This window comes from Salvelinus fontinalis, chromosome 7 (genome assembly GCF_029448725.1).
Source record: "Salvelinus fontinalis isolate EN_2023a chromosome 7, ASM2944872v1, whole genome shotgun sequence".
Taxonomy (NCBI): Eukaryota; Metazoa; Chordata; class Actinopteri; order Salmoniformes; family Salmonidae; genus Salvelinus; species Salvelinus fontinalis.
This window is the reverse complement of record NC_074671.1, coordinates 64335352-64362209: the sequence shown is the minus strand read 5'-3', so window position 1 is coordinate 64362209 and position 26858 is coordinate 64335352. Positions and strand designations below refer to the sequence as shown.

General features: G+C 40.7%; 2 protein-coding genes and 1 pseudogene across 2 annotated transcripts in view; all 3 read right to left on the bottom strand.

Annotated features, from left to right (window-relative positions):
* Nucleotides 1-26858, bottom strand: part of LOC129860156 (zinc finger protein OZF-like) — a 170601-nt gene that overhangs the window by 139963 nt on the left and 3780 nt on the right. The window lies entirely within an intron of this gene.
* The window catches only part of LOC129860189 (zinc finger protein 501-like), a 167967-nt pseudogene that overhangs the window by 139963 nt on the left and 1146 nt on the right, over nt 1-26858 (bottom strand).
* Nucleotides 6049-15824, bottom strand: LOC129858868 (zinc finger protein OZF-like). Its single transcript, XM_055928103.1, has 3 exons — nt 15725-15824; nt 14538-14777; nt 6049-7313 (listed from the first exon to the last, which is right to left on the bottom strand). Exons 2-3 carry the CDS (start codon nt 14629-14631, stop codon nt 6049-6051), a joined length of 1359 nt encoding a protein of 452 aa, XP_055784078.1. The 5' UTR covers nt 14632-14777; nt 15725-15824.

Here is a 26858-nt window from a genome sequence, read left to right as displayed (position 1 = left end):
CGTAACTACATTTGTGCAGTTGGAAGTTCTTCAGGGATGTGTAATGTCAGAATTCAACATAGCAACAGACTGGGTCATAACTTATGGAGGTCTAATTTATGACTATAATATATAGCTAGAACCTGGTTTTACCATGAATAACAGATTTCCCAATCTTCTCCTTCATCTTTAATGTTGACATTCAGCTCCAGTTTTTGACTGCAGTCTTCCAGCTTCAGTGATGCCATCTCTGGATCCTGCAGTGCAAACTGGGCTCCACTGTCACAATCAGGACCCAGTGACTGTAGGTTTGGACTCAGTGTGGAAGGAGAGAGGCAGTCTGGGTTTGTACTCACTAGTAATCTGGAAACTCTGGATAGGATGCTAGTCCAAAAGTCTGAGCTCAACTTCCTGGTCCTCCCCTGTGCATTCCACACCCCCTCTCATTGTACTGTGATGGCCCACGTCTACCACAACCTTTCCTATTGTGTTCGTAAGTACCACAGCATTTTAGGAATTGTTCAAAATGTGTTCATGTAAATGAACACATTTTGAACAATTCCCATGAACACATTTTGAACAATTCCTAAAATGCTGTGGTGATTACTAACACAATAGGAAAGGTTGTGGTAGACGTGGGCCATCACAGGTGAGTTCACAGCTCTTCCACTCTGAACAATGGGGCATGGAAAGGGTAATGCAAGCTTCCTCTCTGGTTCCATTCCCCAATAGTAAGTGGATCATACTTGAATTGTGGTAGTAATATAGTCTCTGGACTTTTGCACCATAGAAAACACTTTAAAATGATTTACAAAATAATCCATTTGTTTTATTTCACTTTTATTTTAATATGAAAGTAGGCTAGCTAATTGGCATGTAGAGGTGTAGTGATGTATTGAGTAGATACATAGACATTTAAATTAGTTTGAATGACATCAATTAAACAAACACCTTTTCTGTATAGATAACCCATAGGCTGAGCAGTAGAATGTAGAATATTTATTTCATTAGAGGATCAATCAAGTTCAATACAGTTATTCAAATACATTCATCATCAATGACGAAAATAATACATCTAGTTTGAAAAGACAATTTAATAAACAGTTTCAAAGTATGTATATCATTAAAACATAAGTCGCTTAGGGAGAGATCAAAATGGACAATTGTTACCTGGAGAAAAATGAGGGAGCGTTTAGTAACTTGTAAATTTAGTTCAGGGCAGGGTCATGTAATTTGGAATCAATTAAATGTCATATTGCTCAGGGTTTGAGAATGAGTTGCTTATTGTATCTCATGACGCCTCTCATCCCTGATTCTCTGCTGGGTGAGCAATATCAAGTGTGCCACGTGTGGTCTCAATAAAAGGATTGTTAAATTCTGAACGAACAGAGTAGAAACTCAGATGGACAACTAGTAAAAGCACAAACCAGATTTATTCAACCCGCTGGACGCTTCAGATGCAAATACAAGCACATCATTATACCTTCCAACTAGGCCGAGTCAACGCTCACCCCCTCTAAGATAATCAGTCTGTATTGATAAGAGGACCTACGTCTGTTCCTCTTACTGGTATTGTTTTGGCCCTGACTGAGTCCAGAGCAGCGTGAGGTGTGTGAGATAGAACTGTGGTTAGTGTCGTTGGGGTGGGCCCCAAATGATTCTGCCATTATTCAATACATAGCCTATAATATATAGGCTACTGCACATGACACACAGAAAAACATAAAAGCCCATAGATGTAGCTATGCTCTTTTGGGTAAATACATGAAACTAGCTCCAGTAGGCTAATCTTTGAGTGTGAGCTGTATTATATTGTATTATCTGGACTGGAATTACTCACCTCTTTCATTCCATGAACTGTGGAGAGAACATGCCAATCTGGTGCAGGACATGCAGCCTACAAAGTTACAATTATAAGCTAGCAAATGTGATAATCATTTTGAAATATAATAGGGCCTATTTTACATTTGTATAATTAGTAGGCGGAAGCATATGGATTCATAATATTTCCCCTAATGTTATTAGCCAACCTCCTTTTTCTACGGTTGCTTCATTCCTTCCTGACTTTCAACAGTTAAATGAAATAAGTTCTGTTGTCTTCATCTTTATTATTGTAATGACATGCTTGAATAATATAGGACTAAAATAAGATAATATGACTACAATAATATAGGACTACAATATGATAATATGACTACAATAATATAGGACTACAATATGATAATATGACTACAATAATATAGGACTACAATAAGATAATATGACTACAATAATATAGGACTACAATAAGATAATATGACTACAATAATATAGGACTACAATAAGATAATATGACTACAATAATATAGGACTACAATAATATAATATGACTACAATAATATAGGACTACAATAATATAGGACTACAATAAGATAATATGACTACAATAATATAGGACTACAATAATATAATATGACTACAATAATATAGGACTACAATAATATAGGACTACAATAAGATGCAGACGGCTTTCTCTTTACGAAGATTGAATGGTTATGGGTCTGAATCAATAACTGCTATATTCTACCACCATTGAGCGTTCACTCTTTCAAACTAACCGTGAGTTCTATTGGCTGCTGTATACTTAATATTCAGCAAAAAAAAGAGCTTGCTTCTCTTCCAATAGTCTGTTAGTAGAAGAAATGCGAGTCTAAGAGCTAAGGAGGGTTTAAGGAGGCCAGCAGAGCACAGGTGCAGAGACAGAGGCTATAAGTTATCTTATTATGCATAACCCATCATTAATCTTAATACTGCGTTGACTTTATTATCTGAGAGGTAGGCTACCACATCACATACATATATACACACACACAGTGCATATGGAAAGTATTCAGACACCTTGACTTTTTCCACATTTTGTTACGTTACGTAATCTACACACAATACCTCATAATGACAAAGCAAAAATTGGTTTTTAGAAATGTTTGCAAAAAAAACATTATATACTTATATAAAGTCTTAAGACCCTTTACTATGTTGAAGCACCATCGGCAGCGATTACAACCTCGAGTCTTCCTGGTTATGACGCTACAAGCTTGGCACACCTGTATTTGGTGAGTTTCTCCCATTCTTATCTGCAGATCCTCTCAAGCTCCGTCAGGTTGGATGGGGAGCTTCGCAGCACAGCTATTTTCAGGTCTCTCTAGAGATGCACTGGCTGGGCCATTCAAGGACATTAAAACTTGTTCTGAAGCCACTCCTGTGTTGTCCTGTTGGAAGGTGATCCTTCGCCCCAGTCGGAGGTCCTGAGCCCTCTGGAGCAGGTTTTCATCAAGGATCTCTGTACTTTTCTTTGTTCATCTTTCCCTCGATCCTGACTAGTCTCCCAGTCCCTGCCGCTGAAAAACATCCCCACAGCATGATGATGCCACCACCATGCTTCACCGTAGGGAGGGTGCCAGGTTTCCTCCAGACGTGAAGCTTGGCATTCAGGCCAAAGAGTTCAATCTTGGTTTCTTCAGACCAAAGAATCTTGTTTCTCATGGTCGGAGAGTCCTTTAGGTGCCTTTTGGCAAACTCCAAGCGGGCTGTCATGTGCCTTTTACTGAGGAGTGGCTTCTGTCTGGCCACCATTTAGGCCTGATTGGTGGAGTGCTGCAGAGATGGTTGTCCGTCTGGAAGGTTCTCTCATCTCCACAGAGGAACTCTGGAGCTCTGTCAGAGTGACCATTGGGTTCTTGGTCACCTCCTTGACAAAGGTCCTTCTCCCCTGATATCTCAGTTTGGCCGGGCGGCCAGCTCGGCCATAAACTTGATACTTGTAACCTCAAATTTTTTGAGAAAATGGCCTTTGAATGTTTTGGTACCTACTGTAGAGCTCTTCTTTGCCTACACCCATTCAGCATCGTTCACACCCTCTTAAGCTTTAGCCCCACAGCTAACTGGCTAACATTGGCTTGCTTGCTAGCTACTTCCAGACACAAATGAGAGGACACCCCACTGACCATTTTACTCTCCCTAGCAGAGCTGGTTAGGCTGTTGTCATGTTATCCAGAGCGTTGGTGACTAACTGTGCTGCTGGCAAGAATTTATTTACACTTTTTTGCAGACGTTTACCGACACCGGCCATATTCAACTGGTGTTGAGCGTTCATAAATTCATCAGTTATTCTGCGCCCTGGCATACTCAGACTGAATTTACAAATGCAACTGAAATGGTTACTTGCATAGTGGAGTCTTTTGTTAAGACATGTAGCTAGGTAAACAATTAACCATAATCCCAACTCATAACGTTACTACCCTGCATGAATCTGCAGGTAGCTAACCAACCAGGTTCAATGTTAGCTAGCTAACATTAGGCTATAACTAGCAAAGCAAATGGCTCTGCGATACGAATAATAAGATCATACAAGTAATGTAAGCTAGCGAGCCAGCCAGCTAACGTTAGCGAGTTAGCTCACAGTACACTTTAGCTTGAAATGAAACCACTGTCAAAATTAGAAACGTGTACTATCTGAAAGTCTAGCTAGCTACATTATGCGTCTCCCTGTCACAGATGCCATGTTGCCCTTAGTTTGAAGATGTAATTTTTCATCTAAGGAGATGTTTTCTCCATCTCCTTAGCTATCATACTCTAATTCCACTGATTTCAAAACTCGGTCCTCCAGAAAGGTGGAGAGCAACACGTATGCAGAAGTACTATGCAATACATTTTTTTGTACAAATGTGTTAGACAGGATTACCTACACATACTGACCAGCTCAAATAGACAGAAGCGTGCTATATGGCAGACCAATACAAACTCATCTCTAGGCATGTCCAGCCCACTCATTATCTCAGCCAATCATGGCTAGCTGGAAGGTTGCTGGCTTTTTCTGTGGCTAAACCAACTAGGCTCGTAATTCAAACAAATGTATTTACAGATGGCATTAGACTATACTAAAGCAAAAAAAAATTGCACGGCTGTGCTGCGGTCATAGGTGAGAGTACCGTAGATCAGCACAGCTGTGTTAAAAAAAATGTTTTTTTTATTCACAACCTCTAGTGTACATTTGCTTTTATACAATAGGTTACCAATTAAATTTTAAAAACAGGCCAAACAGTGCAGCTAGAATAAGAGCAAAGTAGCTGCATTTGCATTTGTTTAAGCTATTTTGGATTTCGCATGGCATAGAAAATGTGCTCTCTGGTCAGGACACTGTTCAGAGAAGCTAGCCATATACACAGCAAACACAATCATTTCAAACTGACGCTGGTAACACAGCAAACTAGCTGCATTTCATGTTGTTTTACCTGTGTTTCTATCAACATTTCTTTGTATATATTCATAAAAATCTATTGCTGATTCATGATTTTGATTGGCTGAGCAAAGATGTCCGTTCATTCTATTGGATAGTTTGCCAGAGACTCAATCCAGTCAAAGTATTTTTATTCTGTATCTATGGACGCCACCAAGTCGTTTGTTATCCCTTGCTTGTTTGCTAGCTAGCCAACTACGGCTAACAGTCACGTGAAACCGTGTAGCTAGAATAACAGCGAAGTAGCTGCATTTCATTTATTTTTTACTTGTTTTTCTATTGACATGTCTTTATATATATAACTGCCAAAAACTGATCATCACACCATCTCTATCTCATACATGTTGTCTACTTGCTCATTCCCACAGAAAACTAGAGGGAAGCAGTACTACCCAGTCAACCATCAGACTCCATTGTTTCAACAAGAGAAACCTAAGAGGGTAATCAACGCTAAGAGCCAATCCAAAGTCATCTCAATATCTTTGCGGTAGAAGCTAACAAAACACACCAAAACTGACAAGATGCACACTGATCAGTAAAGAGAGGCTAACATTCTGTAACTCTCCCTTTCCTCTGCACGGTTCTCACAGTGAGAAACAATAGGATTACAATAGTGTTCTACACTTTCTTAATTTGATCCAATTCACTTACCACTTCTTTTATGAGAATTAAGTGATGGAGTGACTTCAATCTTAGCTGGTCTGAGAGAACTGATGAAGCTTCTCTCCTTTTGTTACCAAAAAAGGATACTTTAAAACAGGGGTCCATTGTCAATCCACCGAAAACCTAAGATTTTAATCTTGTGTGAATCCGTTGGTGTGCTTCTCTCCTGTGTGTGTTTTCTGATGAACTGTCAGAGCACTTGATGTTGTGAAGCATTTACCACAGTCAGAACAAGAGTAAGGCTTCTCTCCCGTATGTATACGATGGTGTGTTTGTAAGTTTCCCAGTCGAGAGTAACTCCCCCCACAGTCAGAGCAGGAGTAAGGCTTCTCTCCTGTGTGCACTCTCTGATGAACTGTCAGAGCACTTGATGTTGTGAAACTCTTCCCACATTCAGAGCAGGGGTAAGGCTTCTCTCCTGTGTGTATACGTTGGTGTTTCTTTAAGCTGCTGTGTCGAGAGAAATCCTTTCCACAGTCAGAGCAGAAGTAAGGCTTCTCTCCTGTGTGTATACGTTGGTGTGATTTCAAGCTGTCCTGTAGAGAGAAACTCGTCCCACATTCGGAGCAGAAGTAAGGCTTCTCTCCTGTGTGTATACGTTTGTGTTTCTTTAAGCTGCTGTGTTGAGAGAAACTCTCCCCACAGTCAGAGCAAGAGTAAGGCTTCTCTCCTGTATGTATACGCTGGTGACATTTTAATGTATCAATTTGGGTGAAACAATTCCCACAGTCAGAGCAGAAGTAAGGCTTCTCTCCTGTATGTATTCGCTGGTGACTATTTAACTTATCCAATTGGGAGAAACTCTTTTCACAGTCCGAGCAGGAATAAGGCTTTTCTCCTGTATGTAAACGTTGGTGTTTTTTTAAGTTGCTCTGTTGAGAGAACCTCTTCCCACAGTCAGAGCAGGAGTAAGGCTTTTCTCCTGTATGTATACGTTCATGTGCTTTTAAGGTATCCAATAGGGAGAAACTCTTCCCACAGTCAGAGCAGAAGTAAGGCTTCTCTCCTGTGTGTATATGTTGGTGTTTTTTTAAACTGCTCAGTTGAGAGAATCTCCCCCCACAGTCAGAGCAGGAAAAAGGCTTCTCTCCTGTGTGTGTTCTCTGGTGAACTGTTAGGTCAGATGATGTTGTGAAGCATTTTTCACAGTCAGAGCAAGAGTAGGGCTTCTCTCCTGTGTGTATTTGTTGGTGTCTTTTTAAGTGGCTCCGTCGAGAGAATCTCCCCCCACAGTCAGAGCAGGAGTAAGGCTTCTCTCCTGTGTGTATTTTTAGGTGTATTTTTAGCTTTGATAGAAATGGGAAAATCTCCTCACAATGTGGGCAGTGGTGAGACCTATTAGCTCTGTGATCTTCCTGCTGTTGCTCTCTGGATGTAGAGAATGTCTCAATGTGACCTGTGTGAACAGTATCAGAAGAAAAAAGTCAGTGGTACAAAATATTATGAACACCTGCTCTTTCCATGACAGACTGACCAGGTGACAGCTATCATCCCTTATTGATGTCACTTGTTAAATCCAACCAGGAAGTGGGAAATCTGAGGTTTGTAGTTTCATTTAAGTGATTGCCAATCCAATATGCTGTGTCTATGGGGACAGATTGCCCCCCTTCCAACAGATGTCAACAGTCTTTAGAAAGTTGTTTGAGGCTTCTATTGTAGAAGGGGGTCGAATAAGAGCTGTTTCAACAAATGGACTAGGCTGAGGCCAATGAGTTGTTTACTGCGTGGTCACGCGGGCGCGCCGTTCCTTCTTTTTCCTCTGTAATGAATACGCTATTGCCCGGTTGGAATATTATTGAAGATTTATTATAAAAAGACCCTAAAGATTGATTGAAAACATCGTTTGACATGTTTCTACAAACTGTAATGGAACTCTTTTGACTTTTCGTCTGGATTTTGCGCTCGCGCATTGTGCCTTTGGAATAGTGAACTAAACGGGGGAACAAAACGGAGGTATTTGGACATAAATATGGACGTAATCGAACACAACGAACATTTATTGTGGCAGTGGGAGTCCTGGGAGTGCATTCCGACGAAGATCAGCAAAGGTAAGTGAAGATTTATAATGCTATTTCTGACTTTTGTTGACTCCACAATTTGGCGGGTAACTGTATGGCTTGCTTTTGTGGCTGAACGCTGTACTCAGATTATTGAATATTGTGCTTTTGCCGTAAAGCTTTTTTGAAATCTGACACAGCGGTTGCGTTAAGAACAAGTTCATCTTTAAGTCTATGTAAAACATGTATCTTTCATCAAAGTTTATGATGAGTATTTCTGTTATTTGATGTGGCTCTCTGCAATTTCTCCGGATGTTTTGGAGGCATTTCTGAACATGGCGCCAATGTAAACTGAGGTTTTTGGATATAAATATGAACTTTATCGAACAAAACATACATGTATTGTGTAACATTGAGTCCTGGGAGTGTCATCTGATGAAGATCGTCAAAGGTTAGTGATTAATTGTATCTATATTTCTGCTTTTTGTGACATCTCTCTTTGGTTGGAAAATGGCTGAATGCTTTCTGTGACTAGGCGCTGTCCTAACATAATGATATGTTGTGCTTTAGCCGTAAAGCCTTTTTGAAATCGGACACTGTGGTTGGATTAACAAGAAGGGTATCTTTAAAATGGTGTAAAATACTTGTATGTTTGAGGAATTTTAATTATGAGATTTCTGTTGTTTTGAATTTGGTGCCCTGCAATTTCACTGGCTGATGGCGAGGTGGGACGCTAGCGTCCCGAATGATCCCAGAGAGGTTAACTTCTTGAGAATACAGGGGGTGCTATTTTCCCATTAGCATAATTTGCTCTACAGATTAAACTGCCTCTTATTCAATTATTGCTCTTACTATATGCATATAAATAATACCATTGGAAAGAAAACAATCTCTAGTTTCTAAAACCGTTTCAATTTTGTCTCTGAGTGATACAGAAGTCATTTGACAGCACTTTCCATGACCAAGAAGAAAAAAGCAAGATGTGTATGCCAGCTTCAACGCTCTGCCTATATATGGTCGTGCCCCCTATGACCCGAAACACACCTCATTGGCCTTCCTCTGGGTGTCAAGAGCACGTCAGAGGAAAAATATCTTGTTTATCTGGGACTGACGTGAAATGAGAGCTAATTCTTTGGCGTGACCGACAACTTCCGGTTGTCTAAATCGTGCAACTTCTAGCTGCGATTGTCTTCTTTTGTGCGGCCATTATGGATGAAAACTATCTCCGTCTCGAAGTTTGTTTGATACATGTGACCAGATCATCGTAATGTATGTTTTTTCAATATAGTTTAATCAGATTATTTGAATTTTTTCGGGAGTTTTGTGGTGTTCCATTGTCTGAATTTATTTACGTTTGAGATCCGTGCCACTCGACCGGTACCTGTGCTAAATGGAGTGGGCAAGGAACAATTCTGAACGGAACCAACGACTCATCTTGACAAAGGACACTTTGATCAACATTCTGATGAAAGATCAGCCATAGTAAGACCCAATTTACGATGTTATATCATATCTGTTGTGCATGTGAACTGGCCGTGGGCGCCTAGCCGAATCTGCCTGGTATAGCTATGCTAATTTAGCGCTACATTTTGTTTTCGTTATAAAACATTTCATAAATCTGAAATATTGTTTGGATTCACCAGATGTTGGGCTTTCAATATCTGTACGCTGTGTATTTTTCTGAAATGTTTTAAGATGAGTAATTCGTTATATGACGTTGGTCTCTGTAATTGTTCTGGCTGGGTCAGCACTATTTCAGATTGCAGCTGCAATGTAGAACTGTGATTTATACCTGAAAAATGCACATTTTTCCCAAAAAAAACTATGCTATACCATAAATATGTTATCAGACTGTCATCTTATGAAGTTGTTTCTTGGTTAGTGGCTATATATATTTTTATTTAGTCGAATTAGTGATAGCTACTGACGCAGGAAAAAGCTGTTGGGAGTAAAAATATCGTGTCCTTTGCTAACGTGGTTAGCTAATAGATTTACATATTGTGTCTTCCCTGTAAAACATTTTAAAAATCTGAAATGGTGGCTTTATTCACAAGACCTGTATCTTTCATCTGGTGTCTTAGACTTGTGATTTAATGATATTTAGATGCTACAAGTTACTTGTGACGCTATGCTAGCTATGCTACTCAGTGGGGTGGGGGGTGGGGGGTGCTACCGGATCAGGGTTGGTGACTCGTGAGAAGTTAAAGAAAGATTTTTAAGACTTGAGAGAATTTGGATTGAATGTCTGCCATTTATTTTTTAATTTTGCCTTTATTTAACTAGGCAAGTCAGTTAAGAACAAATTCTTATTTTCAATGACGGCCTAGTAACAGTGGGTTAACTGCCTGTTCAGGGGCAGAACGACAGATTTGTCGGCTCGGGGATGTAAACTTGCAACCTTTCTTTTACTAGTCCAACGCTCTAACCACTAGGCTACCTGGGTGAATGGGCAAGAAAACAGATTTAAGTGCCTTTGAATGGGGTATGATCATAGGTGCCAGGTGCACCGGTTTGTGTCTAGAACTGCAATGCTGCTGGGTTTTTCATGCTGAACCACCACCCAAAGGACATCCATCAAACTTGACAACTGTGGGAAGCTTTTGAGTCAACATGGGCCAGCCTCCCTGTGGAATACTTTCAACACCTTGCACAGTCCATTAGGGCACCAAGAGTAGTCTGTTCTTCCACCAATTGATTGGTCGAACTTTTTTAAACATCTATTTCTCCATATAAACATCTAAAATCACTACTTGATAGGTATAAGGCAGTTTATGCTGAGGGTGATAGACAGGCTTTAAGAGATGTACAACGTGAGATCAAAAGACATACTGGTGAACAAGGAGGCATACAAGCAAAGGGTGGAGAGGTCATTCTCCTCAGGAAACGCAAGGGTAGCCTGGCAAGAGATTAAATCCATGGCTAGTGCCCCCCACATAGGCAGCGGAAAAAACAGTGCTGACCTTGGGAGATATGAGGGCCGGGAACATGGCTAATGAACTGAATGTTTTCTTCTCTAGATTTGAATCAGACAACTTTTTGTCGGAGGTAAAACAAATGGAAGCATCATTGCAAATGTTTGAGAGAGTTGTTGTTCAACAGTCTGATGTTCTAAAGTTGTTCAGGGGATGTAACACATACAAAAGCCCAGGCAAAATAAGTGGACATGTGTTAAAGCACTGTGCTGAACAATTGGCTGGTGTTTTTACAGACATTTTCCAATCCTCACTCAACCAGCAACACGTGCCAGTATTGTGGAAAAACTCAATAATTATACCAATTGCTAAAGCATCTAATCCCTCTGTGCTGAATGACTACCGCCCTGTCGCCTTGACATCCTTAGTGCCTTCAGAAACTTGTGAAAAGTAATATTCTCAGCAGCTTCTCGACCCATTTCAGTTTGCCTATCAGCCTAGCAGAGGAGTTGACGATGCCATTCTTACCCTCCTTAACATGGTCTATAGACATGGGATTTGGCACCCTCTAGATGTTAGGGTTCTGTTTGTTGACTTTTTTCTGCCTTCAACACAATCCAGCCCTACATTCTGGCACAGAGACTCATTTGGGACTTCTCCTTAGATGGGGGGCTGGTTTTATGGCTGCTGGACTTCCTGAGCCAACGCTCACAGCGAGTCAAAATAGGTCCCCACGTGTCGGACATACGCAATACCAACACAGGCTCTCCTCAGGGATGTGTTTTGTCTCCACTCCTGTACATCTTGTACACTAATAGTTGTACTAGTTCCCATCCTGACAGACACCTCGTTAAGTTCGCTGATGACACTGCCTTGATCAGCCTGTTGCATGATGACGAGGAACATCATGGCCCGGTCCTAGATGACTTTGTAGAGTGGTGTGAGCAATCACACTTGGTCCTCAAAACCAACAAGACCAAAGAGATGTGCATAGACTTCAGGAAGTGTACAACACCTACCTCTGCAACATCTATCAGAGGTCAGAATATAGAGATTGTAGAGGAATACAAATACCTGGGTGTCCTCTTGGACAATAAGCTTCAGTGAAGTAAGTGTACAGACCTGATCTACAAAAAGAGCCAACAGAGACTGTACTCTCTCAAAAAGCGGGGATCTTTTAATGTAGACTGTACTATACTGACTCTGTTTTACAAATCTTTCATTGAGAGTATTTTAACTTTTTGTATTGTTTGTTGGTTTGGCAATGCCACTGTCAGCCAGAGAAATATGCTGAGAAGGATTATCACCACAGCAAGCAAGGTACTTGGAGTCAAACAGACAGGCCTGGATGAGATCTTTAAGGTCAGGGCCCTCCTCAAGGCTCACAAAATCATTTTAGACCCAAGCCACCCCCTGTAAAGGGACTTTGAAATACTCCCCTCTGGCCGCAGGTATAGAACACCCCTCAGCAGGAAAAACACAACTAGACAGTAATTTGTGCCAGGTGTGATATCCCTCCTAAATAGCTTGGTCTAATGTTCTTATCGACTCAGTAAGACCAGCAGGCTAGTCTTTATTATTATTATTATTTATTTTTTATGTTTAATTGGTATGTAATTGTTATGAAAGTTGTATTGTCAATTTTGTTTTGTATTTAAACGCCACTTTAAACATGTACATAACACTGCAACAAAATTTCCCCATGGGGACAATAAAGCAAGTAATATATAGACACGTGTTTTAATCAAATCAACCATATGCACTGAGCTTGTCTGATAATTATTTAATCAAACTGCGCTTAAACTAAGACACACAAATGACTAGAGGGAGTTCGACCGCAATTGATGCGATTGTGCTCAGACTTACAAAAACAAAATGACTAGCACCCGTTGTCTCTCTCTCTTCCCTGCTGCAGCGACAACCACAGAACATCAACAGTGTTCATCACACTGTCCTTGTTGCTGAAGCTGCAACATAATTACAGCCATTTCTGACTGAATGGTTCTGTTGCTGAAATCCCTCATTTGTTAAGGAAAAACATTCTCTATTCCCTCAACATTTGCTCTCTTTGTGACACATGTATACATCGCATGCACGTGACCAATAGGGCCTAACCTACAGCATATCATAATCACATCAATAAATTGGTTATAACAAACTCAGAACACAGTAACAGCAAAATAGTTGCAGAGGATGTGACAAACTCGAAACGGGAGAATGTTTACTGGTTGCTCAGGAGGTAAAAGGGAAGTCAGATGTGTGGAATAAATGTGACTAGTTGTGGAAAATACTGGAGATCAAGAAAAAGAAGGAGCAAACACTGAGTGCATATTGTGTGTTCCAAACAGGTAGATTACAACACTATTCTGACTGTTTGGAACAATGTAAACAACACTAAATAAATGATAAGCATAACCGAGTCTGTTGTAACGTTTGGTTAAGCCTTTATTACAGCATTGCAAAGATTAAAAACCAGCAGAATTTTTTTAATTGTTTATCTGACAGACTATTAAACAAACAGGTAACACAAGCAGGATGTCTTATTTCTGCAGATATACACTACCGGTAAAAAGTTTTAGAACACCTACTCATTCAAGGGTTTCTTTATTTTTTATATTTTCTACATTGTAGAATAATAGTGAAGACATAAACTATGAAATAACACATATGGAATCATGCAGTAACCCCCCAAAAAAGTGTTAAATCAAAATATATTTTATAGCCACCGTTTGACACACGTTACTGGCTCAGACCTCTGTTTTGGGAAACTAGTACCGTAAGTTTCAATATGAAAAATTATCTCAACGGGAAAAAGTATTAGCGCGATGTGCTTTATCTATTACCTAGAGCACAAGTTGACTACAGCGGTTTAAAAAGTCACTTAGCAGAATGCTATCAAATGCTAACAAGTACTAAGAAATCCTCACAGAGAAAACTAAATGCTAATGAGCGCATTGCGAACATTTTGTACAGTTTCTGACAAACTATACAAATATACAGGTAACTCAAATACGCTACTCAGTTTGCTGCACCCCCAAACGAATATTAGCCTACATGGCTCTTGATCTAGGATGGCATTCTCTGCTGTTACCAAGTGAATGCTTGATTTTATAAGAAGCTAACCACTTAGCTAGGTAGCTAACTAGCTACTAAATCAACAAACCAAATGGACAACTGCAGGACATTTAGCACATTATAGACTGTTAACTTAATAGTTGTAAGTTATCTAGCAGGCAAACATTTAGTTGTGAATTCCATACTGTAATTAGATCACCTGATGCATGATACACAACAGTGAGTGACTCACAAGGCTCCGGTCTCTTCTCATTGTGTTCTTGTAACAAACACCAGGTGACTGGGGCACTACCATAAACTACATAATAATGTGAAAGATATAATGAAGAAAACAATGTTCTTTATCTCCTAACGTATTGCAAATGTACATTAGTCATTTAGCAGACACTCTTATCCGGAGCAACTTACAGTAATGAGTGCATACATTAATACTTTTTTCATACTGGTCCCCCATGGGAATCGAACCCACAACCGTGGCGATGAGAGGACCATGATCTACCAACTGAGCTACACAGGACAGACATCTACCTTCTCATTGAAACAGTTCATCATGAAACAGTTCAACTGCAACTTTTCATGTACAGTGGGAAGATGGAATGAAAAACACAAACTTAGTTAGATAGAACCTGCTCTTACCATGAGAAACAATCTCCTCCTCCTCTTCTTCATCTTTAATGTTGACATTCTGCTCCAGTGTTTGACTGCAGTCTTCCAGCTTCACTGATGCCATCTCTGGCTCCTGCAGTGCAAACTGGGCTCCACTGTCACAATCAGGACCCAGTAACTGTAGGTTTGGACTCGGTGTGGAAGGAGAGAGGCAGGCTGGGTTTGTCCTCTCTGTTGATGTTACCGGCCTCAGACTTAATCTGAGTCGGCCTGTAGTAATAAAGAGAAACGGACTCCAAAGTTATTGTCTTGGCAGTTCAGGCACATTCTTTATTCTCAAAAAATATATATAATTTCAACAGGTCAGGTAGCTAGCCTAAGCATTGACAGCAAAACACTAATTCACATTACACACTATAAATTAGGCTACACAACGTAAATGCACTTGATCTATAGTAGATTTCCCAAATTCACATAAATGACAAAAAACATTTAGTACAAGGTTGCAGTTTGTTTTAGGCAGCTCTATGTACCATTTTACGGCAAGCGGTACCGGAGCGCCAAGTCTAGGTCAAAAAGGCTCCTTAACAGCTTAGAAGCCTAAGCCATAACACTGTTGAACAATTAATCAAATGGCTACCTGAACTATTTGCATTGACCCCACCCTAAGGTCAACGCTTGTTGTATTCAGCATGTGACAAATTTGATTCTCCTGAATAACCTTTTCTTCACTGTATTATTTCACTCAAAGACCAATAGTATTTCCCGTTCACACCAGTAACCGTTATAGATCAAGGTGGAAACTGAATGTGTCTGAATATTACTACATATGTAGAAAACGGATCATTACATTCCGCTTCAAAACAGTAGTGCGACCGTGAAATTGTCTCTTTGACGCAGACAGAGTGGGCACCGCCATTTTCCCAGCTAGTGAATTTGACACAAAACCAATAACGACATGTTAAACAAACTCCGAAATCTCAAATAAATTGATTCTTTATGAAATTACTTTGACCAAATGATGTACATCCACTCAGGCAAATCCAAAGTCTCTAACTAGCTAACGTTATGTGAATTGTACATAATTTTTATCACGTTCTTCACTCACTCAGTTTGACACAAAAAATAGAACATAAAACCTTAACGTGATAATACCTTTACGTTTTTTTATGACATGTTCTTTCGATATTAGAACGTTTAAACGTGCCATTACATACCTGTAGCAATCAATTTGAAACGGAGACAAAAGTAATCGTCTCTACTGCATAATTCTGGCACTTTCTTTGTTATGAAGAATGATGCGCGCCTGGCCGGAACTTCCTGTTCCCCCACTAAAGCCACACAGTTCCAAAACCAAGAGACACAACAACGCGAGACTTGCGAGAACGCTTGGGAATCAGACCAAGCCGGGGTTTGAGAAGTTAATGAAAGAAGTGAACAACTCTGATGCTTTTGCAGCGGCTAATGGGGATCCTAATAAATACCAAAAAGATTAGTAGGTTGATACTCTTCTTCCAACATCAATAAAACCGATTGACTTTCCTCCTTCTTTCCATCTACACACGGTTTAGTGCTCCAACCACTCCAGGAATCTTTCGCTTAAGAAGATGGACCTCAATGTCCGAGGAAACTCCAGATATAACACATTTTATACGACCTTTACATAACACATTTATTAAACTCACCAGATCATTTTCTATCAATGAATGTCGACTTAAGTCGCTTGACTGCTATGATTAAGCAATAAGGCACAACCTTGGGTATGGTATATGGGCGACATACCACGGCTAAGGGCTGTTCTTACGCAAAACGCAATGCGGAGTGCCCTGCCATATACCACAAACCCCAAGGGTGCCTTATTGCTATTATAAACTGGTTACCAACGTAATTAGAACAGTAAAAATGTTTTGTCATACCCCTGGTATATGGTCTGATATATTACGGCTTTCAGCCAATCAGCATTCAGGGCTTGAACCAGGTTTATTATTGTAAATAAATACCCTTTGCGCATGTGCATAACTATAGATAAATCCGACAGGAGAGTTTGAGTGATGAAAGCTAGCAGAGGATCTCGAAATCTCTGAGCAAGAAACATTTGGATGAAAAAAAAAAAAAAACGAATGTTAGGCTAATTTCTGGCAATTTTGCAGTTATTATGTGCCAGATTCTAAGACTACAAAGTCATTATAAATGACCCATTTGCGAGATTGACTTGTCATTTCAATAGACCTAGGCAACAGACTACAATCTGGGTTTATGTTTCTAATAAAATGTTGCCATAGTTTGCTTGGATAAAGGCAGGTAGCCTGATAGACCTACATGTCATTTCAGATAGTCTACAGTAGCCTCGACAAGATGTAGGAAAGATGGAAACTGAACGATTTAGCAGCTTGCTTACTTCAAATTTCAGGACTAATTTATTCAACATGAAAGCGAGGCAATTTCTCAATAAGAAGTGCTTGTTTCCCAATAGCCTGCTGGAATAGGCTACTGAGGGATGGGCTCATCATTTCAATCACTGAATTAAATATGAATAACATGACAAGCATATCTGAATATGCTTGTCAACAACAGCCAGTGTTTTTTAAAATTTGTTTTACCTATAGCCTAATCTGACTACTGTTACCGTCAATCTAATGCGTTCATAATCAAATTAATAAAATTTCTGTTTGAAAAAGTTAGCCTTAGCTTTCCTAACTGACTGAGTATATTGGTTCCTGACTTCCCTGAAAAGTTGGATGACGCGGTGGCTATTTGAAGCTAATGCAGAACGCCACAGGATGCTTTTGTGCTGGTCAAGGGCATTCAAGTCTGGGGTGAACCAAGGGCTATATCTGTTCTTAGTTCTACATTTTTTGAATGGGGCATGCTTATTTAAGATGGAGAGGAAAGCACTTTCAAAGAGCAACCAGGCATCCTCTACTGACGGGATGAGGTCAATATCCTTCCAGGATACCCGGGCCAGGTCGATTAGAAAGGCCTGCTCGCTGAAGTGTTTTAGGGAGCGATTGACAGTGATGAGGGGCGGTCGTTTGACCGCGGACCCATTACACACGCAGGCAATGAGGAAATTATCGCTGAGACCCTGGTTGAAGACAGTAGAGGTGTATTTAGAGGGCAAGTTGGTCAGGATGATATCTAAGAGGGTGCCCATGGTTATGGATTTAGGGTTGTACCTGGTAGGTTCCTTGATCATTTGTGTGAGATTGAGGGCATCTAGCTTAGATTATAGGACGGCCGGGGTGTTAAGCATGTCCCAGTTTAGGTCACCTAACAGTTCGAACTCTGAAGATAAATGGGGGGCAATCAATTCACATATGGTGTCCAGGGCACAGCTGGGGGCTGAAGGGGGTCAATAACAAGCGGCAACTGTGAGAGAATTGTTTCTGGAAAGGTGGAATTTTAACATCAGCACTCCATTATTGGTCAGACCAGCCATACCCAGGTGCATGCTGGTCAGCGTAATGTTTACATAGCAGGTTAAGAGAACTAACCTAGCAGGTTGGGATAATTAACATAGCAGGTTAGGATAATGAGGTTAAGGTTAGGAAAGGGGTTAGGGTTTTGCTTTCATAAAATGCTACAGTTGTCAAACAATCAACTGGTCCTGCAACAATCAAATCAGCCACACAAAACGGTCTTGAGTGGCAACAAATCTTATCAAATAGCTGATTCACTTTCCATATGCCACTTCTGTTGATCTTCCCACTTCTGTCAACATGCCCACTTTCAGACACACTCCACATATGATGTTACCCATGACTATAGCCAATGGCTGGCTGAGCAAGCTAGATTTTTCTACCCAGAGACCACTAAAGAAAATCCTGATTGGATATTTTTTTCTCTTCAGTATTAACCCTTCTCTTTCCAACACAAACTGAAGAGATGAAATCAGAAAATGATTACAATTATTGTAAAGATGAAGTACAAATTAAAACTAAATTTTATAAAAAAATATATATACATTTTTATCAAGCCTTAGCCTTCTGTGAAGGCCCGTATGGTTCCCCACTGCTTAGATCTAGATTGAGATGAAATCATCCTGACTTAAAATCTAGACTAGGACAAGTCTGAGACTATTTTAACCCATGTCTGTTTTCAATCCAATTCGCTTTATTTTTGTAATACATTACACTTGATCCTTCTTGAATAAGTACACATCCATTTCTTTTTGGTTTTCCTCTAACCGATTTTGTGCCTCTACAGTTTTCATTACCATCTACCTGCGCTGTTACTTCCTCTTTTTACTTTATTAGTCTCATCTCTTTTGACCTAAACTGCTTTTGTTTTAATGATGAGTATTCTATTGAATGGCCCCTAAAAGTACATTTGAAAGTGTCCCATACAATAAGGATATCTGCTGTACCTATGTTGTACAGAAAAAAAGTAAATTAGGAATTATTTTGTCTTAGTTAAGAACAAATTGTCATCCAATAGGCTTTGATTAAATTTCCAATATCCCCGTCCATGTGGGAATTCTGTAAGAGCTATATTGGATGACAATTTGTTGGCTATATTGGATGGTGGTCCGATCGGATTCGGTCTCCTATTAATACTTTTGATGCCAGCAAGAACAAGACTAGGAAGTAATCAAGACGGCTAGCTTGATTAAGCCTCCTCCATGTATAACTCACTAGGTCAGGGTTTTTCAACCTTCATATATCCACTAGTTCTAATGTATCCATGATCTTTGTAATCTCCTTAAGCGCTTGAGGGTGATAGTTTGTAGAATGATTTCCTTTACAATCCATTGAGGTACTTAAAACCGTATTATAATCCCCCACCATAATAATAGATTATTTCGTTGCTTGTGAGCTCAATAAATTATTACATATATTTTCGATTATTAATTATTTAAAAACAATTACTGGCAATTCTTCACCACCAGAGGTCAATGATAGCACACACTGTAATCACATGGGATTCCCGCACGGCGCGGGATTTCATTTTGAACAACGGGGAAAACAAAAATGGCAGCTCCCCCTTGTTAGCTTAGCATTTGGTGCAATGCTTATCTTCACTTGTGCGGAATCTTACTTTCCAGCACAACAAATGTCCCCTCCAACAAGAGAACAGATTTACTAAGTGACGTCTCACGTTCAACCTTTCAGCAATATTTTTTTGCGATTAACCGGAACGCGCGGAAAACACAAATACACCGTTGGTCTACTCGCACCAATGAAAACGTGAGACAGAGATAATTACTAGCTTGGTCAAGCCAATATCTACTCAAATTTTCATCGGCTGGCTCTATGTCCACGCTCGAGAAATTAATTATGACCAAGTCTACTCGCTCCTGAATGCGATACACAGAAATAACACTACATTGGGCCCAACTAGTATTTTTCTCAGAATGCCTGCATCGGCTGGTACATATGCCCTAGCTCGTAGCATTCAGTAAATCCCCTACACACTGATTTGTGTCAGATATACAACACGAGTCAATCTCGCTACACTAGTATCTGGGTGAAAAAGAAAAACCACACACACGCCACTCTCAACAATAATCCTGCCTATAGCGCGATTGGAGTATGAGTAACTTGCTACACAATTCCTATGGACTGAATTCAACAATGAGGCCTAGTTTATCCTTGCAGGGGGGCATCAATATGTCGTGACGTTATCGTTAATGTGATGACATTCTATTTATTGAATAATTAACTGCTTATTATTATGTGATTAAATTAATCCTGTAACAAATTAACTCAGTAACCTGGAGCAGCCACAGGAAAATTTTGCTTAATGAGTTACCGTTTCCCGAATTAACTCAAAGAATATATCGATTTCATAGCAGTCAACAATTAATTAATTTCCTCAGTCTCATTCTGAACATCGCATAATTCGTAAACCTGCACAAACCCAGTTCTCACTAATCATTCCGTACCACACAAATTGAGTTGATTATTTATTTACTAACAAGCTAAATGATAACATAAGATACATATACACAAACAGTCAAGGTTATTAGTTAGAACTTCATACAATGGCAACAGGTCCCTAGTGGACCAACACAAGATGGAGATTTACCTAGAGAGAGAAAGAGCAAGAGAGAAATTCAACACTTGAATACATTTGTAAACAATGCTTAGTTTCAGCCCTAACGCCTTGCCCTGAACTGCCCCTGTTATGGGTAAAAAGTGTAATGCATGTATTTACGTGTTGAAGGTCTCCGTTGGGTATCTCTTTGTGGGTCGAGTTCCGCTTAGTGGGAAAGGTTTGGCTAACGCCTTGTTTTTCGTCTTCAGGTGTTAGTCTCTGATTTTCCAAACGATGTCACAATGTCCTTTCTCTTAGTTGTCAGTTTCCTTGCACTCATTCTGTGAGAGTGGGCTTCTGAGGAGGCTAATCAACCGTGTCGATGCTCCCGACGTGGGTAAGAGGGCCACGTAGACAACCGGTGACTTGAAAAGAATAGCCGGATGGTCCTGCTTAAATTCAACTTCCTAGATACAGTACTTAGAATAGCTACTCCACCATAAACTTGATTGTTCAGAGATTTACTTTGTCTTCAACCTCGTGTTGCGTTTCGGGGTCACGACTAGTCGTAGACCTCGGCTGAAGCGTGTGGTCAACTTAGTCTGATATGTAAATTCTTTACTCATGTTTTATACCCTAGAGTAGAAAGGGGCGTTTCCATCTTTATGACACACTCTCTGGGTTCCCTAGGGCGTAGCTAGTTACAAGGTATTAGGATTTTCTATGATCTCGTTTGGACAACTAAAATCAGTCTTATCATCACCAAAACATTCTCTTTCATCTGGATATTTTCTACACAAAGTATGTAAACATCACATATACATTATGAAAACTCATTGATTACCATTTGGCTAATCAAATATACATGTCTCAAAGTCCATTTATTTGATGTTCTGTAGTTTTGGGCTGTAACCTCTTCCTAAGGCAAACAGACATTCCAGTCTCACACATTAGAGAACAGAATGGAGTTGGGCTGTTGCCTTACGATGGGCGTGAGGTCATAAACCCCCCATCAATCCCTCTATACTTCTCCCCGTCTTCGGGAGGGAGAGATCTCTCTGTAGAACCGTGATCCACTATAACCTGATCCTCACAGGACCGTCATGACAGTCCCCCTCTGCTGGGTTCAACTAGGAAGGATCCTGCATTTTGCAACCCACCATAAGAATGACCATCGGATGTCAACAATTGTATATACACTGTGTAGGCCATTTGTTTGTGAGAATGTGAATGTGATCAAATTTGGCTTATATATAGACACTATTTCATTTAAAAGTTTGTTTCATTTAAAATTATACATAAGAGAATATGTTGCCCAGAACAAATTATTGTACAAACATTATATCAATGAACTTCAACAGTTAGTCAACAGGTCCTGAGCACTCAATAGCAGAATCTCATCAAGAATCTCTCTGTACTTTGCTCCGTTCAACTTTCCCTCGATCCTGACTAGTCTCCCAGTCCCTGCCGTTGAAAAACATACCCACAGCATGATGCTGCCACCACCATGCTCTGACATGCACTGTCAACTATCAGACCTTATATAGACAGGTGTGTGCATGTTTGAATTGAATTTACCAAGTGGACTCCAATCAAGGATACTTGATGGAAACAGGATGCACCTGAGAACAATTTCAAGTCTCATAGCAAATGGTATGAATACTTATTTATTATTTGCCAAAAAAATCTAAAAAACTGTTTTCAATTTGTCATTATGGGCTATTGTGTGTAGATTGAGGATTTGTTATTGATTTAATTTAATAAATTTTATTTTAAGGCTGTAACGTAACAAAATGTGGAAAAAGTCCAGGGGTCTGAATACTTTCCTTTTGCACTGAGTGTACAAAACATTAGGAACACCTTCCTAATATTGAGTTGCTATTCCCTTTGTCCTCAGAACAGCCTCAATTCGTCAGGCCATGGACTCTACATGGTGTCGAAAGAAACCCACAGGGATGCTGGGCCATGATGGCTCCAATGCTTCCCACAGTTGTGTCGGGTTGGCTGGGAGTGGATATCTACTCCGAATAGCTCGTTCCATCTCCTCCCACAGATGCTCAATTGGATCGAGATCTGGTGACATGGCAGGCCACTGCAGCAAGCTGAATTCACTTATGTTCGTGGAACCATCCCTGGACAAGCCTTGTGTCATGGGGCATAATCCTGCTGAAAAAAATCGATTTGCAGCTGGATACATTGCTGCCATAAAGGGATGCACCTGATTGGCAATGATGTTTAGACATCCTGTGGCATTAAAACGTTGCTCCACTTTTATCAAGGGGCCCAATATGTGCCATGAAAACTCACCCCACACGGCATGGATGCATGTACTCATGGTTCTCCATACCCTAGTCTTCCCATCAGCATGACACAGCAGAAACCAGGATTATCTAGACCAGTGGATCCCAAAATGTTTATAGTCCCGTACCCCTTGAAACATTCAACCTCCAGCTGCGTACCTCCTCCCCTCTAGCACCAGGGTCAGCGCACTCTCAAATATTGTAAGCCATACACACACTATACGATACATTTATTAAACATAAGAAATTAGTGTGAGTTGTCGTCACAACCCGGCTCGTGGGAAGTGACAAAGAGCTCTTATAGGACCAGGGCACAAATAATAATACAATTTGCTCTTTAATTTAACCATTTTACATATAAAACCTTACTTGTTAATTGAAAAGGTTAATGAATAACTCACCACAGGTTAATGAGAAGGGTGTGCTTGAGAGGATGCACATAGCAATGTTGGTTTGTATTGGAGAGTCTCAGTCTTAAATCATTTTCCACACACAGTCTGTACCTGTATTTAGTTGTTATGCTAGTGAGGGTCGAGAATTCACTCACACATAAGTATTTGGTTGCAAAGGGCATCAGTGTCTTAACAGCGCGATTTGCCAAGGCAGGATACTCTGAGCGCAGCCCAATCCAGAAATCAGGCAGTGGCTTCTGATTAAATTCCATTTCCACAGATCTGCTTTTTGCAATTTTGATGAGGCTCTCCTGATCAGATATCGGTAAGTGGACTGGAGGCAGGGCATGAAAGGGATAACGAATCCAGCTGTTTGTGTCATCCGTTTCGGGAAAGTACCTGTGTAATTGCGCATCCGACTCACACAGGTGCTTGGCAAAATCACATCTGATATTGTCCATAAGCTTACGGGCCATTATCACACCAAAAAAAAATCATACAATGATGGAAAGACCCGTGTGTTGTCCTTGTTAATGCAGACAGAGAAGAGCTCTAACTTCTTAAATCATAGCCTCAATTTTGTACCGCACATTGAATATTGCTGCGGAGAGTCCCTGTAATTCTAGATTCAGCTCATTCAGGCGAGAAAAAACATCACCCAGATAGGCCAGTCGTGTGAGGAACTCATCATGCAAGCAGTCAGACAAGTGAAAATTATGGTCAGTAAAAAAAAATTTAAGCACGTCTCTCAATTCAAAAAAACGTGTCAATACTTTGCCCCTTGATAACCAGCGCACTTCTGTATGTCGCTGCCCATATCATTGCATAGTGCAGAAAATGCACGAGAGTTCAGGGGCCTTGCTTTAACAAAGTTAACCATTTTCACTGTAGTGTCCAAAACATCTTTCAAGCTGTCAGGCATCCCCTTGGTAGCAAGAGCCTCTCGGTGGATGCTGCAGTGTACCCAAGTAGCGTCGGGAGCAACTGCTTGCACCAGCGTTACCACTCCACTATGTCTCCCTGTCATGGCTTTTGCGCCATCAGTACAGATACCAACACATCTTGACCACCAAAGTCCATTTGATGTCACAAAGCTGTCCAGTACTTTAAAAATACCATCTCCGGTTGTCCTGGTTTGCAGAAGAGGATGTCTTCCTTAATTGACCCCCCAAAAAGTAACGGACATATACCAGGAGCTGTGCCAGGCCCGCCACGTCTGTTGACTCATCCAGCTGTAATGCATAGAATTCACTGGGTTGTATATGCGAAGCGGTAATTGTATCAAAACATCTCTTGCCATGTCACCGATGCGTCGTGAAACGGTATCGTTTTTTTGGCCTTTGCCCCAGCCATATCCGCAGAGGCAGGAAGAATGAAGTCCTCCACAATAGTATGGTGCTTGCCTGTTCTAGCCACTCGGTAGCTCACCGTATAAGATGCTTCTAGCCCCTTCTTATTAATGGCATCTGTTGCTTTTATAGATGTCTTACTACTTGAAAGTCGTCTTAATTCTCGCTCAAAAAAACTTGTGGCTTATTTTTCAAATTGGCATGTTTTTTTTCTAAATGTTTGCGCAAGAGTGAAGGACTCATCGAGTTGTGAGATGTAACACACTGTGGCTGAGGAAAGGCACTATTCCCAATATACAGTGGGGAGAACAAGTATTTGATACACTGCCGATTTTGCAGGTTTTCCTACTTACAAAGCATGTAGAGGTCTGTAATTTTTATCATAGGTACACTTCAACTGTGAGAGACGGAATCTAAAACAAAAATCCAGAAAATCACATTGTATGATTTTTAAGTAATTAATTAGCATTTTATTGCAAGACATAAGTATTTGATACATCAGAAAAGCAGAACTTAATATTTGGTACTGAATCCTTTGTTTGCAATTACAGAGATCATACGTTTCCTGTAGTTCTTGACCAGGTTTGCACACACTGCAGCAGGGATTTTGGCCCACTCCTCCATACAGACCTTCTCCAGATCCTTCAGGTTTCGGGGCTGTCGCTGGGCAATACGGACTTTCAGCTCCCTCCAAAGATTTTTTATTGGGTTCAGGTCTGGAGACTGGCTAGGCCACTCCAGGACCTTGAGATACTTCTTACAGAGCCACTCCTTAGTTGCCCTGGCTGTGTGTTTCGGGTCGTTGTCATGCTGGAAGACCCAGCCACGACCCATCATCAATGCTCTTACTGAGGGAAGGAGGTTGTTGGCTAAGATCTCGCAATACATGGCCCCATCCATCCTCCCCTCAATACGGTGCAGTCGTCCTGTCCCCTTTGCAGAAAAGCATCCCCAAAGAATGATGTTTCCACCTCCATGCTTCACGGTTGGGATGGTGTTCTTGGGGTTGTACTCATCCTTCTTCTTCCTCCAAACACGGCGAGTGGAGTTTAGACCAAAAAGCTCTATTTTTGAATCATCAGACCACATGACCTTCTCCCATTCCTCCTCTGGATCATCCAGATGGTCATTGGCAAACTTCAGACGGGCCTGGACATGCGCCTGCTTGAGCAGGGGGACCTTGTGTGCGCTGCAGGATTTTAATCCATGACGGCGTAGTGTGTTACTAATGGTTTTCTTTGAGACTGTGGTCCCAGCTCTCTTCAGGTCATTGACCAGGTCCTGCCGTGTAGTTCTGGGCTGATCCCTCACCTTCCTCATGATCATTGATGCCCCACGAGGTGAGATCTTGCATGGAGCCCCAGACCGAGGGTGATTGACCATCATCTTGAACTTCTTCTATTTTCTTCTATTTTCTAATAATTGCGCCAACAGTTGTTGCCTTCTCACCAAGCTGCTTGCCTATTGTCCTGTAGCCCATCCCAGCCTTGTGCAGGTCTACAATTTTATCCTTGATGTCCTTACACAGCTCTCTGGTCTTGGCCATTGTGGAGAGGTTGGAGTCTGTTTGATTGAGTGTGTGGACAGGTGTCTTTTATACAGGTAACGAGTTCAAACAGGTGCAGTTAATACAGGTAATGAGTGGAGAACAGGAGGGCTTCTTAAAGAAAAACTAACAGGTCTGTGAGAGCCGGAATTCTTACTGGTTGGTAGGTGATCAAATACTTATGTCATGCAATAAAATGCAAATGAATTACTTAAAAATCATACAATGTGATTTTCGGGATTTTTGTTTTAGATTCCGTCTCTCACAGTTGAAGTGTACCTATGATAAAAATTACAGACCTCTACATGCTTTGTAAGTAGGAAAACCTGCAAAATCGGCAGTGTATCAAATACTTGTTCTCCCCACTGTAAGTGAACCCCAAATCAATGTAGTTCTCATATTTGCACCTCTTCGAAGGTCCAACCTCCCTGTCTGTTGTTCGGTGCTTTCCCAGGTAAAGGGGCAGTAGCTCTTCGGCTGCATCAGATTCACAACTGTCAGTGTCCATGCTAGCTGGGCTTACAACAAACATAGAATTACTGATGCTAGCATTGGATGTGCTCGTGGAAGCAGAACAACTTGTGTCATCGACAGGTGCAGTGCTGCTGGTAGTAGCAAAACTGACAAAATGCATAGGACTAAAAGTGGTCTACACGTTCTTCATTTGATCCAATTCAACGTTGCCAATTATTTTATGAGAAGAATTAAGTGGAGTGACTAATCTCAGCTGGTCTGAGAGAACTGATGAGGCTTCTCTCAAGTGTGTAGCCGTTGGTGTGTTTTTACAT